The sequence below is a fragment of the Panthera leo genome, chromosome C1 (assembly GCF_018350215.1).
Source record: "Panthera leo isolate Ple1 chromosome C1, P.leo_Ple1_pat1.1, whole genome shotgun sequence".
Classification (NCBI taxonomy): domain Eukaryota; kingdom Metazoa; phylum Chordata; class Mammalia; order Carnivora; family Felidae; genus Panthera; species Panthera leo.
This window is the reverse complement of record NC_056686.1, coordinates 8,867,935-8,882,409: the sequence shown is the minus strand read 5'-3', so window position 1 is coordinate 8,882,409 and position 14,475 is coordinate 8,867,935. Positions and strand designations below refer to the sequence as shown.

Genomic DNA, 14,475 nt, shown 5'->3' with positions numbered 1-14,475 from the left:
AGCTCAGGCCCAAAGTCCAAGTCTCACACTTACCCCTTCGTCTTCCCCTCGCCCGCCCCCTCCACCCCCCGCCTCCGGAGACTACGTGTTTACGCTACTACTTTGTGACTCCCCTTTTCCCAAGCTGGGAGGCTGCTCAGCCCAGCCCAGAGGGAAGAAGGTCATGGGGAGGCCAGGGATCTCTTTCTGCAAATACCCAAACGGAGCCTTATGACAAGAGAGGCTTTATTTTGCATATCCTCGGAGGACAGGTCTGGGACCAGGGAGTAGGCGGAACGCAGAGGAAGGGCTGCCTCAGCAGATAGTGGGCTCCCTGTCACCAGAGGCTGGTTGCCCAGGTGGATGGGTGAAGAGGGACCTCCCTGTCCTGTGGGGAGAGAGACTGCCCAGACCCTTCCTGCTCAGAGCTTCTCAAATACTCTTAATCCAAAGATAGTTTCCTGAGCCTTACGATTAGTTTTTTTAAGGGACCTTACTAATTTTCTGAGGATCAAAAGTTTTGGAGGATCGAAAGTTTTGTGAGGGGCCTTTGGGCAAGGGAATGCTCCATTTCATTAGACGTGGGTCAGTATCTTCAAGTCGAGACTGCCGGAACCCTGCTGGGTGGCCTGCTGGGCGGGGTGGGGCGTCCTCGGGGCCCCTCAGAGCCAAAGCTCAGGGCACAGTGCCGGTGCTGTCTCTAAAATTTCATGTAAACTTCTCCAGCTTCTGGTGTGTCTGTCAGCGTCCTAGCCTCTCCAACTTTCCCAAAAACATCTGAGCAGTTTCAGAAACTACCCTTTTGATTCCTGACCCAGCCTCGACTTCCTCCCGACAGTGAGCAGGCTGGTGGGTAAACAGCAGATTCCCGGGCCTGGCCTCCTGCGGGGGGTAATTCCAGGAGCCTCTAGGTGGCTGAGACTCCACGCCCTGGGCTGCGGCCGACCTGTCCTCTGCCCACAGGCCCCTCTCCAAGGCCCCTCGTGTGTTTACAGGAGTCTGAAAGCCCCGGGGAGAGCAGGCCAGCGGACACAAGTTAGAGCAGCTTCTCTTCTTGTGAATTGCAAAGATCCTGAAATCTGGACTGAACTACTTGCTTTTCCAAGAATCCAGAAGAAGGCATTTGAATGCCTGGGCGAAACCACGTTACTTTTTGACATCCATATCCCCACCGTGGGTGCTGAGCAGGGGAGCCCGAGGGCAGGGCGGGGGGCCGCCGGGATCCGTGAGCGTGGCAGATCTGGGGAAGGAGCATCTTCATTTCCCAGGACACAGAAGCAAGGATCCAGGAAGGGCCCACGGCTCCCCTTCAGCAGGCCATTCTCCAGGAGGGCAGCCGGGTGGGCGGGGTCTCCGGCTGGAGCAGGACCCCGCAACTGGAGCATCTACAGACATCTGGGTCCCAAGATGCTTCCCACTGGGAGAACTGGTGGGGACATTTTGAGACAGTTGACTCCAGGCCCTCAGCCCACCGTGGGGGCCGCAGCATAGGGAGGGGCTGGAGGCACCAGGAGGGTCTCGCTCAGCCCTAGCAGGGCAGGAGGCCAGGCTGGGCACACACCTTGGCACAGAGCACAGCGTGGCAGCCGTTGCCAAGATGGGGGATGATGCCTCGTCCCTTGGCTTCCCCACTGACTCAGGCGTTGGCTCGGTGCCCATGGGGGCCACACCACAGTAACTGGGGGCTGCCGGCATGGCAGCAAGGTCAGGGGGGCACTGCTCCCGAGGCCCCGGGCGAGAGAAGCAGGCCGAGGGGTCTGTGCCTCACAACCTCTGCCGCCAGTGAGCTCCGGCCCTGGCGGCGTGCGTCTGATGCTCCGGGCTCCGAGGGCGTCTTCCTGGCAGTGGTGGGAGACGGGGCGCCCGGTCCCTGCTGTCTGCCTGCTGCTCCAACACTGCCGTGCGGATCCAGCCCCTGGGTTGTCTCCACGGCACGAGCCGGGCTCCCCCGGGGTCTGGGCTGGGGGGGCAGCTGGGCGGGGCACAACTGGAAACCACCAGAAGCCCCCTGCCCAGGTTGGTCTTCCACCGGATGCCGGAACCTCAGTTCGGGCCACACAGGCCTCTGCTGCCAGCCTGGTGCCACTAGTGCCACCCTGGCCTCTCCGGGGCCACCCAGCTGCCCTCTCAGCCCCAACCCAGACCAGGCCTCATTTCTCAGAGACAGTCATGGGCAAGGGGGCCTCCTTTCCTTCCTCTTCTACTGAGAACATGACGTCCCCGCAGCTGCCCAGAGGCGGCTCTGTCTCCTGCTCCGGGAAGTGGGGGTACGCGTGGTCCCCTTCCAGATCCTCCTCCAATTCAGGCCCCGTCGGCCCCGCCAGGCCCCGGCCCTCAGGCACCTCGGTCCTCACGGTCCCCACAATCACTGTGTCAGCCTTCATGATGTAGATTTTCTCTGTAAGCAAAAGGATGGGTTGAAGTGAGGGAACGGGAGCCCTGGCTGGACGGAGTGAGGAGGCAGAGGTGGGTGCAAGCCCCAGCCTCGTCACTCCTACTGTGTGGCCTCAGGCAGATGACACAATCTCTCCGATCCACGGTAAGCCCCACCAACCTCACAGGTGTCCTGAGGCTCAAAGGAAATAAAACAGCTAGAAACCATGCGCTGAGAAGTTAAGGACTGGCCCGGCCCGCCTGCTCCTTGTGGGAGAGGCTCACGGTCTCCTCCAGTTTCCGTGGGGATCTGGTAGGGAAGGAGAGAGTAAAGCCGGGAGAGAAAGCGAGCCCTGGGGAGAGAAGCTGGCAAGTGGCAGCCCCGGGAAGCTCCAGAGGAGGTTAGCCGGTGGTAGACACTGTCCAGACACCCTCCACGCGTTACTCCCGAGTCCTCACATCCCGGCTGCCGGGGGGAGAGTCTAGGATTGTCCCCGTGGACAGATAAAAAACCTAAAGCCCCGAAAGGTTAAAAGACCTGCCCAAAGTCACCAGGTAGTCAGAAGTCTCAGAAGAAACCCCCACCTGACTGGCCACCCTTTCCGCTCCTATCCACGTGCCTAAATCAGAAACCACGGGTGACGGACTTGTCCCGGTTTGCCTGGGGGCACTCCTGGGACATGGCCGTGACAGTCCCGAGCCCCATGAACCTCTTAAGGTCCAGGTAAACCCAGGCAGCCCTGGGGCGCCTGGGTGGCTCGGTCGGTTGGGCGTCTGACTTCAGCTCAGGTCATGATCTCGCTGTCCGTGAGTTCGGGCCCCCCGTCGGGCTCTGTGCTGACAGCTCAGAGCCCGTTCACGCTCTGTCTCTCTGTCTCTGAAAGATGAAAAACCTTAAAAATAAAATTAAAAAAAAAGAAACCTCAGCCCTGTTGATAATTAGCCGCAGCCTGGGAGTCTTTCTCGGGGCCGTACCTCGGGTCTTCAGGTGTTCGCTACGTGTTTCCCATCGCCCACCTGAGGCCTTCACAGCTGTGCCTGAGTAGCACGTAGTAGGGCTGCTGGTGTATGTTGCTTGGATGAATCAGCAGCACAGCCCATCAGAGGCATGATTCCCTAAGGGCCGTACCACCATCTATGGCTGGGGCTTTGGAGGCTCAGGGGAGCTAAGTAAGCCGAGAAGCGAAGAGCCTTTACCCGGCCCAGCTACATGGCCTTGCACTCAGGGCCTCCCAGCAGCCCGGCCCCGTGACTATCTCTGGAGTCTGAATGAGGAAGCTCAAGAAGGAACTTGAAAGCTGGGGTGGAGCAGGGCACTGGGATGGAGCAGCCCACCCAGGGCTCTAGAATCCAGGCAAGTTATCTTGGTGGGAAGTGAAGGGGCTCTCCCTGCCTGGTGCCCTGGGGGCGAGGGATAAAGCTCAAGCTGCAGTTTGGTCCCCCGGGGGTGCTGGACAGGGCAGCAGGGGCCCCTCTGGGATGGTATGAGAAGGACAAAAGGCTCCTGAGAGGACCTCCAAGGCCTTCGCTCCCAACCACCACGCTCACCAGCAAGGCTAACAGGCCAGCTGGAGCAGACTGCCCACTCCCATCCCGGGAGCTCGGTACCTCCCTCCACCTGCCCCCGCAGCTCCGGGCACTGCCCTCGGCAGGGACTCAAACGTTCAAATTAGGACTTCTTAGGAAATTTAAAGGAGATGTCTTTGGTGGTATTTCCCCAAATAACCCTCTTTTAAAAAATGGGGAAAAAACAAAAAACCTTGCTGAAAGCTACAATTCCAAAAGTTTTGTTTTCATATGAAAGACTCAGCCCCAAAGAATTCAATCCACCAGCAACTGCGACAGAAATGTGGAGAACAAAGCCTCTTTGGTATTACCCAGCAACGGTTAACCCTCCAGAGGACAGAGATGGAGCTCACAGCCAGGTGGAGGGGTGAGGGGAGGGGGGAAGGGAGGCTACAAATAGTCACACTGCTGGGTGCTGAGGATACTAGGTCAGGAGGCCTGGGGTCTGGGGGAGCACAGCAGAGGGGCATCCGGTCTAGACAGGAGAGTGCAGAGGGCCAGGAAGACTTCCTGGAGGAGGAGGCAAAAGGGCAGGGGCCTCAGGAGCTCAGGAATTGACGAGATTTAAAGAGGGAGCTGCCCATCCAGGGTGAGGAAGCAGCTTCCACAGAGAAGCTCAGGAGGGAGGGAGGGCTCTGTGAACTCGGGAAACTGCCAGTGGGTAGGAGAAAAAGGCCTGTGGGGTCAGGAGGCAGGTGAGTCTGGTGGGGAGGAGGCAGTTGGTGACCAGTCTGAAGGCCGGAATAAGAGTCCTGGAATCCATCCTGAGAGCAACAGGGACCCCTGCCCCAGCCCCAGGGGTTTAAGCAGGGGTGCACAACGGACGGGCATATATTTTGGCACAAACACTCTGGGTGTAGCAGGGTGGAGAGCAGAAGGAGAGGAGACAGGGAGGCCCTTGGGAAGCCAAAGCAGAAGGTCCGCCCGAGTGGGAGGGCGGCTGCAGTTCGGGAAGTGCTGGCCTCCAGGCCGCCGTGGGCAAGCCAAAGGCTTCGGAGCCCCGCAGGTGGGGGGCCGTGTCGCAGCTGGGCCACTCAGTGGCTGTGTGACAGGGAAGATCTCTTCACGTACCTACCCCCCCCCCCCACCAGCTGCAGTGTCCCCAGTTATAAAAAGAGGAGGAAGACACTGTCCTCAGAGGCCATGGGACAATGAGAGATGACTTTCACCTAGACAAGTGGCAGGTCTTATTGTCACCGGCACCTTTCAAGGTGTCCTCCTGTCCCTTCACGGGGCTCTTTGCTGGGGGATGGGGCGGCGTCCACATCTTACCTCAACAACAGGCACCAGTCAGGGGAGCCCCTTCCCCCACCTTCACCCCCACCCACCAGGACAACCTTCCACGCATGATTCCACGTCTCGCAATGGCCCCATGAGGCAAAATTAGCACTATTCCTGTTTTACAGAAATTTGAATTGGGGTAACGAGGGGGAACAGCCTTCGTGATATACCTAAGCATGCTTTAACTCTCTCACAACAAGCATCTCCTGCTTACAAGGGCCTCTTCCTCGCTGGGCCTTCGCACCCTAGGGTCTCTGGTTCCAGTCGGGGGCACTGGACCCTGAGCCAGTGCCCATCTCCCTGCTGCCCCCTCGGCCCTGACCACACCCCAAATCGGCAGACTCACCGATCCTGTTGTTGGTATGCTCTGAGGTCACCCGGGGCTCGGGAAGGTCCCTGGGGGACGGGGGGCTCCCGGCCGGGCTGGCATCCAGCAGCCGCATGCTCTCCAGGCAGACTTCCCCGTTGGGGCAGGTCTCCATGGCCGGGGGGCCCATTAATCCCAGCTCCTCTGTGCCCGGCTCGGCCACCGATATGCAACTCCTCAACTGCTGTGGACACAGAAGATGGGGAGTTGATGCGGGGTGCCCCAACCTCCCCTCGGGCTCTGAGCTGGGAAGCCCCTGTTTCTTCATGTCTGTAGACCACAGTGGGTCTCCCTCTCTGCCTTAAAGCTGCCACACACCACCCAAGGCTTCTCAGCTGTTTTTTTTTTTAATGTTTATTTATTTTTGACAGAGAGAGAGAGAGACAGAACATGAGCGGGGGAGGGGCAGAGACGGAGACACAGAAGCAGAAGCAGGCTCCAGGCTCCGAGCTGTCAGCACAGAGCCCGACGTGGGGCTCGAACTCACGAACCGTGAGATCACGACCTGAGCCGAAGTCGGACGCCCAACCGACTGAGCCACCCAGGTGCCCCAAGGCTTCTCAGGTTTGAGAGCCTGATGTCCCTGTGGAGAATTTTAGAAGTCGTGTTGCTTTTAACTTGTACTAAATGACAGTAGCCAGCATCCCCCACTGCACTCACCAGTGCATCACTCAGTGCGATGCACTGAGAATAGCCCCCTCCCCATTTTACAGATCAGGAAACGGAGACACAGAGGAGTCAGGGAACTTGCTCAGGTTAGTTAGTAAGTGTCTGGGCCAGTACTTGAACGCTGGCACCTCGCTCCAGAATCCATGCTCATAAAGCACCTGTTGGTAAGCGTGCGCTCCAGACCCACCCCAACTCCCCAGCCCTGACCTCCTGGGACAGCGGTCGTTCGTGATTACATCAATGCGTTCTGTACATTTTCAGGAAAATGGTTTAGTTTTTTACTTTTATAAGTAAGCATAAAGGAGAAGTGGTCTCATGAAATGTTCTGGGTTTTTCTCAGTTTATTTTTGAGAGAGAGGGAGACAGAGAGAGAGAGAGAAAGAGACAGCATGTGAGCACATGGGGGAGGAACAGAGAGAGAGAGAGAGAGAGAGAGAGAGAGAGAGAGAGAGAGAGAATCCCAAGCAGGCTCTGTGCTCATAGCACAGGTTCTGTGCTCATAGCCTGACTTGGGGCTCGATCTCATGAAACGTGTGATCACGACCTGAGCCAAAACCAGGAGTCAGATGCTTAACCCACTGAGCCAACCAGGCGCCCCTCATGAAATGTTCTAACACATACTAGTTAGGGAATGAGTCTGAGTAATTCACAAAGTATATCTACATAACCCCAAATATTCTTTTATATTAATTTGAAGTCCAAAAGATGGCATTTTAAACAAGTTACTATAAAAGCACTGACTCCTGTGGCCAAAAGATGTTTGATTATCTTAGAAATCATTAAATGCCTTGTTCATGAAATTTCCTGGTATTGTAATAGCCACTTATCTGACCCAAGCATATTTGAATGTGACCTCCCATAATTTGAAACTGAACTCACATTGTGGTTCTATTATATTTAAAGACTAAAGGATGGAAACCTTTCTCCAAGGGTGAAAGTTTGAGTCAAAAGAAAGTCATGGGTGGGTGACGGGGGGGACGCCCGAGTGGCTCAGTCGGTTAAGCATCCAACTCTTGATTTTGGCTCAGGTTATGATCTCACAGTTTCACAAGTTTGAGCCCCACGTGGGCTCTGCGATGACAGTGGGGAGCCTGCTTGAGATTCTCTCCATCCGTCTCTCTCTGCCCTCCCCCACCTGCATGCATGCACACTCAAAATAATTTTTTTTAAAAAGGGTATGGAAGACTTGATCAAAGAAAACAAAAATAGGTGGACCATACACACATGAGACTCATCCATATGTCCTGCCCTGTCCCTCAGCTCCCGATGGCAACACCCCTGCTCTTCCCCGCAAAGGTTGCTCCTGGAGGCCGGGTGCATAGCAGGGCACCAGGCCAAACCCAGTGAGGACCGGGTGTCGAAGCCCCATCTGGGGTAATCGTAGGATCAACGGTAAAGTTTGCAAAGCCTGGCCTAGCGCCTGCCCACAGCAAGTTGCTTGTAAAAGGCAGGTGAAGAGGTCCTTAGAGCCCAGGGTACCAGCTTTGGAGGCATACAAACCAGGGTTCAGATCAAACCAGGGTTCGCTGATCTACTTTCCAGCTGTGGAGTATCCTTTCCCATCTGTGCCTCTGTTTCCTCTTTTGTAAAATGGACCACAGTACCAACCTCTGAGTGTTGTACGGCCTACCCAAGGTAACTTTAAGAGTCACAAGCGAGGTGCCTGGCTCCTGGGGAGTGCCCACGTGTGATGGCTACATTTTCAGAGTCATGCTCTGGATTTGCCATCCCAGCTGTGAGGATGAGAGCCACAGAGGAGTGAAGGAGAAAAGGGGAGGTCAGCACGGCCTTCCTCTGACCACACCTGGCACCCCAATCGGCCCAAACCAAATCCACGGCCCTTCTGGAAGAGTCCCCAGCAGGGTGAGCCGGGAGCCAGAGGCAGCTGAGCGGGTGGGGCTCCCCATCCACTGCCAGAGCCTGGCTTCGCCCCGCTGTGCTCAGAGCATCCCACGGGGGGGCAGACCCAGCCTGAACCTGCGGGGGCGGGGGGCGCACCCCATCACTGTGGGAGGGGAATGACCCACAGCTCTCAGAACCGGCAGGTCTGTTAGCGAAGGAGTCAGAGTTAGGGGCACAAAGCCAGGGAGGCGGGGCAAAGAAGGGCTACTTACGGTCAGGTTCCTCCTGGGCCTGGAATCTGCAAAAAGAAGCAGAGCAGTGACCTCACCAAGGAGGCTCTGGGAGCTACCTGGTCCTGTCCCAGCCCACACGTGGATGGCGGCTGACACTTATCAGGCCCTCGGGCTGGAGAGCAGTGGATGGCTTCAGAGTCTGCGCCCAACCCTGGGCACAGAAACTCATTTCCCAGCGCTCACTTCTGTAGCGCCAATGGGAGAACCGGGAACCACCTGTCCCCCAGCCGCTAAGCCAATCACAGTACTGACGCCCTCTCCCAGCCCACGGGCTCAGAAGTTGGTTTGTGGCTGCGGACACTATCTTGTAGCCCCCAGGGTCTAGAGAGCCCAGAACTCCTCAGAGCCCCATGCAAACGTCTCACGGAAGACCTCAGGACTGGTAACACAGAGCAGATGACCGATCCTGAGGACCTCTGCCGAGCCTGCTCCGGGCACACCGAAGCCAGGCGACCCTGGAGGCCTTCTGTGGGAGCTCGGTTTCTACGACTCGTGCCTGGAAGAGCCCATATGACCACCTTCAAGGAAGACAGCTGCTCATCGTCAGCCTGCCACCTACCATCCCCCTCTGGTGGGCTCAGGAGGCACAGACCCAGGGATTCTCAGGGCACAACTGCTTCTTATCCCAAACCCCCACCCCCAGGTTTTCTCTCCTATCAAATACAGGGCCAGGTCATGGCCAAGCACATGTTGGTATTTAGCCACGGCCCACTGGCCATTTGAGACAGCTGGGGATGGTGCCCAGGCATCTGGTCTACCCGAGGGCAAATCAACTCCCGGCACAGACCGTCCTCTAGGGACACACAGCCCTTTAGGACTCCTGAGGAGGCCCTCTCGGAGACTTGGAATAGACTGCTGTGGGTGTGCACACCTGACCAGAGAGATCTGCTCTGAAAATGCCAATGAGCTAAGTCACCTCCAGAACACTCTCTGATTTCAGCAGCTCTGGGAACCATGAGCCCTGAATCCTAGCTGAAACACTTCACTGGAGGCCCACCAGCTGTGATAATACAAACAAGACAGGTGGTGTGAACATGCTGTGTAGACATTAGGTCAGTTTGGGGAACACTCTTACATGTACCTTTTAAGCGACCATCAGCAAAGTGTCTAAAGAGGAAAGGAACCGGACACTAAAAAGTGTCTAAAGAGGAAAGGAACCAGAATGATGGTCAAAAGGAGAACATGTATAAAATGACACAATTCTGGATTCTTGACTTAACAAATGCACCGAGTTTCCTTCCTCTGGTAACTGGTGTCAGAGTGGTCACTGACACTGGTGACACTGTCACTGACAACTGGTAGCAGAGTGGTCACCTTGGGAGGCCGTGGCTCATTCCCACTAGGTAGCCACTGTCCATAGTCCAAGCCACCAAATGCTCTCTGGCCCGAGGCAGCTTCCTTTAAATGATGTCAGTGAGGCCTCATCTTTGTCCTTTTTTTTTTTTTATTTAAAAAAAAATTTTTTTTAACGTTTTATTTATTTTTGAGATAGAGAGAGACGGAGCATGAATGGGGGAGGGTCACAGAGAGAGGGAGACACAGGATCTGAAACAGGCTCCAGGCTCTGAGCTGTCAGCACAGAGCCCGACGCGGGGCTCGAACCCACGGACCGTGAGATCATGACCTGAGCCGAAGTCGGACGCTTAACGGACCGAGCCACCCAGGCGCCCCTCATCTTTGTCCTTTAAGAGTGAGTTTGAGTTTTGCAAACAGCCAACTTTGATTTGGGTGGCCACAGGGAGAAAGTACAACAAAGTAACAAGATAAAATAAAATAAATAAAAGTGATAAAATTCAGTCTTGGAGAGGATGTGGGTAAAAAGGAACACAGCTTCTCATGCCCTGTGAACCGGTTCCATGTTTCTCAAGAGCCAACTGGCAAGGAAAACCTCACACCCTTTGACCCAGTAATCCCTCTTTGGGTACACGCCCTCAGGAAATAACCCAAGAGAACACAGCAGGGTTGTGCACAGAGGTGGTATTTATAATAAACAAAAAACTGAAAACGAGCCAGATGCCAAACAATGAGGCTGCTTAGCAGTCTTGAAGCAGAGGCCTTCCTGGCAGGAAGGCCAACACAACATTACTTCACCTTCCCAGGCTCAGTCCTCACGTCTGGAAAATGGGACACATCATGCCAACTTTGGAGGGTTTTTGTGAAGATAAATGAGATCTCAAACGTGAAGGTGCCCAATGATCAATCACCCGGAGAGCATGAACCTTGATGTGATATGATGAGAATGACCCTGTACTCATGCGGTCTTCCTCCCCTCGCCCCTTAAGTCCAATCTAATAAGGAGGAAAATGTCAGACAAATTCCAACAGAGAGGCATCCTGCAACATAACTGGCCAGCACTCCTCAAAACTGGCAAGGTCATGGGGGTGGACGGGCGCCTGAGTGGCTCAGTAGGTTAAGCATCCGACTCTTGATTTCAGCTCAGGTCATGATTCCAGGGTCATGGGATCAAGCCCTGTGTTGGGCTCTGTGACGAGCATGGAGCCTGCTGAAGATTCTCTCTCCTGCTGCCCCCTCTCCCCTGCTCATGCTCTTACTCTCCCTCTAAAATTAAAAAAACAAGACAAAACTGCCAAGGTCATCAAAAACAGGAAAGTCAGAAACTGTCCCAGCCCAGAGGAGCCCAAACAGAGACAACAACTATTTGTAACATGGTTTCCTGGGTGGGAGCCTGGAACGGTAAAAAAAAAAAAAAAAAAAAAAAAAAAGGTTGGGTAAAACTAAGTAAACCTAAATAGAGTACGGACTTTATAAAGTCAATAGCAATGTATCAATATTGATTCGTTTATTGTGACAAATACGCCATATTCACATAAGACATTAATAATGGAGGACACTGGGTGTGATAAGGGAACTCTCTGTACTATCTTTTCAAATATCCTATGCTCTAAAAAATGAAGTGTGTTTAAAATTTTTTAAACTTTAAACGTGAAAAAGGGACTGTGCCCAGGATGCTGCCTGGCATATAGTCGGTCCCGGGACATTAACGAGGCTCGGCACTCCATCCCACCAAAGAGAAAATCAGCATTTGATACTGACTCTTGGAAACAAGCATAAAATAACACAAAGGTGAAAAGGCAGAATCCAGAGGTACTAATGTCTGCCTACAGCTTCGTTACAACCCACGTGTGTGCTTTGATTCAAGACCCAGAACCAGTCATGCCAAGTACAGAGGTCAGATTTCGTAAGTGCGTTTCCCCTAAAAACGTTGCTTCAGTCCACTGTCTTCATTGATTTGTTTTCCTGCTTTGGGGAATAACTGTGATCTTCTTATAAACGCATCTGGCACCCTAGGACCTGAGTCCAGGGACACACTAAGCATCGGGGCCACCCCTGGGACAAGTGCATGGTATCCCCGGGGCCACTCTGAGGGCCACCGTAGCCGAGCACAGGGGTTCTGATGCGCACACTATCGGTCCCTTCCATCTTGGTCACTCTCCCCTTTCAGTCCCAGCCCCAATGTGGCCTGGGGTCCTGGCTGCTGCGGGCAGCAGACCGGACCCAGGGAAGGAGTCTGGCACAGAGGTTCAGCCAAGCTTTGGCAATGGGCACCCCGAGATTAAGACCTAGGCTCCTTGGAGACATACCCGATTCCAGGGCGAGGGCAGGAAAGTACCAGGCAAGTTGGGATCATCTTAAAGAAGTGCTCAAAACAGGAAAGGATGGGACAAAAGGACACAGGAGCCAGCTTCAAGGGCCCCCGCTGGCCTAATCTGAGGCAACTTGAACATCAAATTAAATAACGATGGCAACAGAATAAAATAGCAATCCAAGAGTCCAGGCAGCTATAAACACAAAGGAAAAAGAAGACAGTTTGTTGAGGAAGCGGTTATTCGCGGGGCCTCAAAGTACCCCCCCTGAAAGTGTTTAGCACTTGCCAAGGAGAAAAGAGCCACTTGGTGCTGCAGCCTGGCAGGACGGATGCCACCAGGGGAACTGGGTGTCACTCCTGGGATCTTCCCGCCACCAGAGACGCATGACCGGACTCCAATCTCCAGTAGTGAGGACGCATCAGGCAAACCCAAGGTGAGGGACATCCACAAACCCAAGGCTGGGATCCCCAAAAGTGGCAAAGTCGTGAACATGGAGGAAAAGGCGGCAATGCACCCAGACTGAAGGAAGCTCAAGAGACATGACAACCAGATGCAACACGAAATTCTGGATTCTTCTGCTATAAAGGATGTTGTTGGGATAAATGAAGAAAGTTGAAAGGGGTCTGAGAATTAGTTGGTGGTAAATGCATCGGTGTGAATTCTCTGATTTTGATGGTTTCACTACGTTGTCTAAAAATCCGCCCATGTTTGTATGAACACACGCTAAAGTATTTGGAGACGATAAGGCATTAAGTGGGCAACTTATCTCAAAAGGTTCAGAAAAAATTAAGTTCTTTGTACTGCATTTGTGACTTTTCTGTAAGTGTGAAATTGTTTCAAAACAACACAAAATGTTTTTCAACTTCGACCTGCCTGAAGTAGCAGATAATGACTTCAGTGTCATTAAAAGGAAGGATTAAAAGAATTTTAGTCAGTGTTTCTCAACCAGGCGTGATTCCCACCCCCAGGGGACAGTGAGCTACCTGAACATGTGGCTGACTGTCACAGCTGGGAGGCGCTACTGGTATCCGGTGGGTCTACAGACCGAGGAAACTGCAGAACCTTCTACAACACACAGGACAGCCCCTACAGCAAAGGACGACCTGGCCCCACACGTCAATAGCGAGAGGCCCTTTGTGCAAAAATCTCACCACCAACGGTAACAACAATATCCTGGTCATACTGCCTATTAACCAAGTGGCCTTAAACAGGTTCCTCCACCTTTCTGCGCCTCTGATTCCTGGTCTGTGAAATGGGAATAAAAATAGCAGATGCCTCACAGACCCCCTGTACACGTATGTGTTTTGCAAATGCCTGTCACCAAGGACATGTGCCGCAAAGTCACATCACTTCAAGGGAAGGCTGGTAAAGCGCTGGGGCTCCAGGATAGGGAGGGCTGGGTCACGCATTCCCATCCTGCTAGCCTTCCGTCCCCCGAAAGAACCGACACTGGTCTGAAGGCTTGGGAGAGCTACCACCGTTTCGGTATCCAGCACAGAGCCACTTGGAGGACGATCTAAATACACGAATGAGCAAGCACAGGAATGAAAGCCGCTTCCCCCGTTAGCACCCATTGCTCGGGAGGGAACGGGGCATCCACCCCGCTAGTCCGTTCTCATCCTGGGCCCTGGGTGCTTATCTTGGCCTCGCCTTCCTTCCATCTCAGGCCTGGGAACCCAGCTCCCCCCCCCGCCTCTGCCCAGGGACCCACCGGAAGCCAGAGGGCCGAAAACAGCCCCAAACAGGATGGCCACCACTGAGTCTCAGAGCTTGGCTCCTTGTAGGTCTGGCTTCTTAAGAGGTGATTTTTTTCTTTCTCTCTCTCTCCCTCTCTCTCTCTCTCTCTGTGGCAAAACTGCCATCAAGAAGGTTTGAAGAAAAAAATAAACTGACGGCAATGGAAATTTTAATACTAGAAAAATGTCAAGAAAGCAAACACAGGTTTCAATGAGACATTAGGGCTGACAGCTCATGGAAAAAGGCTTGAAACTATCAAAACACGAAAACCCCCCGTGCTAAGGGAGCACATGCACCTGCTGTGAAACTCATCAAATTCAAAACAGGCCTCAGTGGACAGGTTTTGTGCTCAAGTCAAAAGGCGGGCCACAGTGAGGGTCTCCAAGGGCCCTGGGGAGATGGGGGCCCGGGGGACAAGGGAGCTGTGACCTGGCCTGAGGCTGACCACTGGGCTCATGAGTGGACCCTGGGGGTGGACACAGCTTGAGGGGAGGAAGGTGGAGGTGACAGGTCTGTACTCCACAAAGTCCACAATCTCAAGGACCACGCCTGAGCCTTGAAGGTTGTGTGGCCCCGGGCACTTATCCACCTTTTCTGAGCCTGGCTGCCTCCTTGTGGAATGGCGATCATCACCCACCTCCCTTGGGGTTTCTGGGTCAGTGAGACCCTCTGTGGGAGCCTGCCTCGAAACCAGAAAGGGAAGCTCAGACAATTCCCGTTCACTCCTTCCCAGATGGTCAGGGCCCAGCACACAGTAAGT

General features: G+C 54.2%; 1 protein-coding gene across 2 annotated transcripts in view; it reads right to left on the bottom strand.

Moving 5' to 3' along the window:
• Positions 1–225: 225 nt before the first annotated feature.
• The window catches only part of TNFRSF8 (TNF receptor superfamily member 8), a 77,116-nt gene continuing 62,866 nt past the window's right edge, over positions 226–14,475 (bottom strand). For both annotated transcript variants that reach the window (XM_042951840.1, XM_042951841.1), the window contains exons 17-19: positions 8,350–8,375; positions 5,546–5,750; positions 226–2,377 (exon numbers count right to left, since the gene is read on the bottom strand). In XM_042951840.1, the coding sequence (XP_042807774.1) occupies positions 2,130–2,377; positions 5,546–5,750; positions 8,350–8,375 (479 nt within the window). In that variant the 3' untranslated portion in view covers positions 226–2,129. The remainder of the gene's footprint in view (positions 2,378–5,545; positions 5,751–8,349; positions 8,376–14,475) is intronic.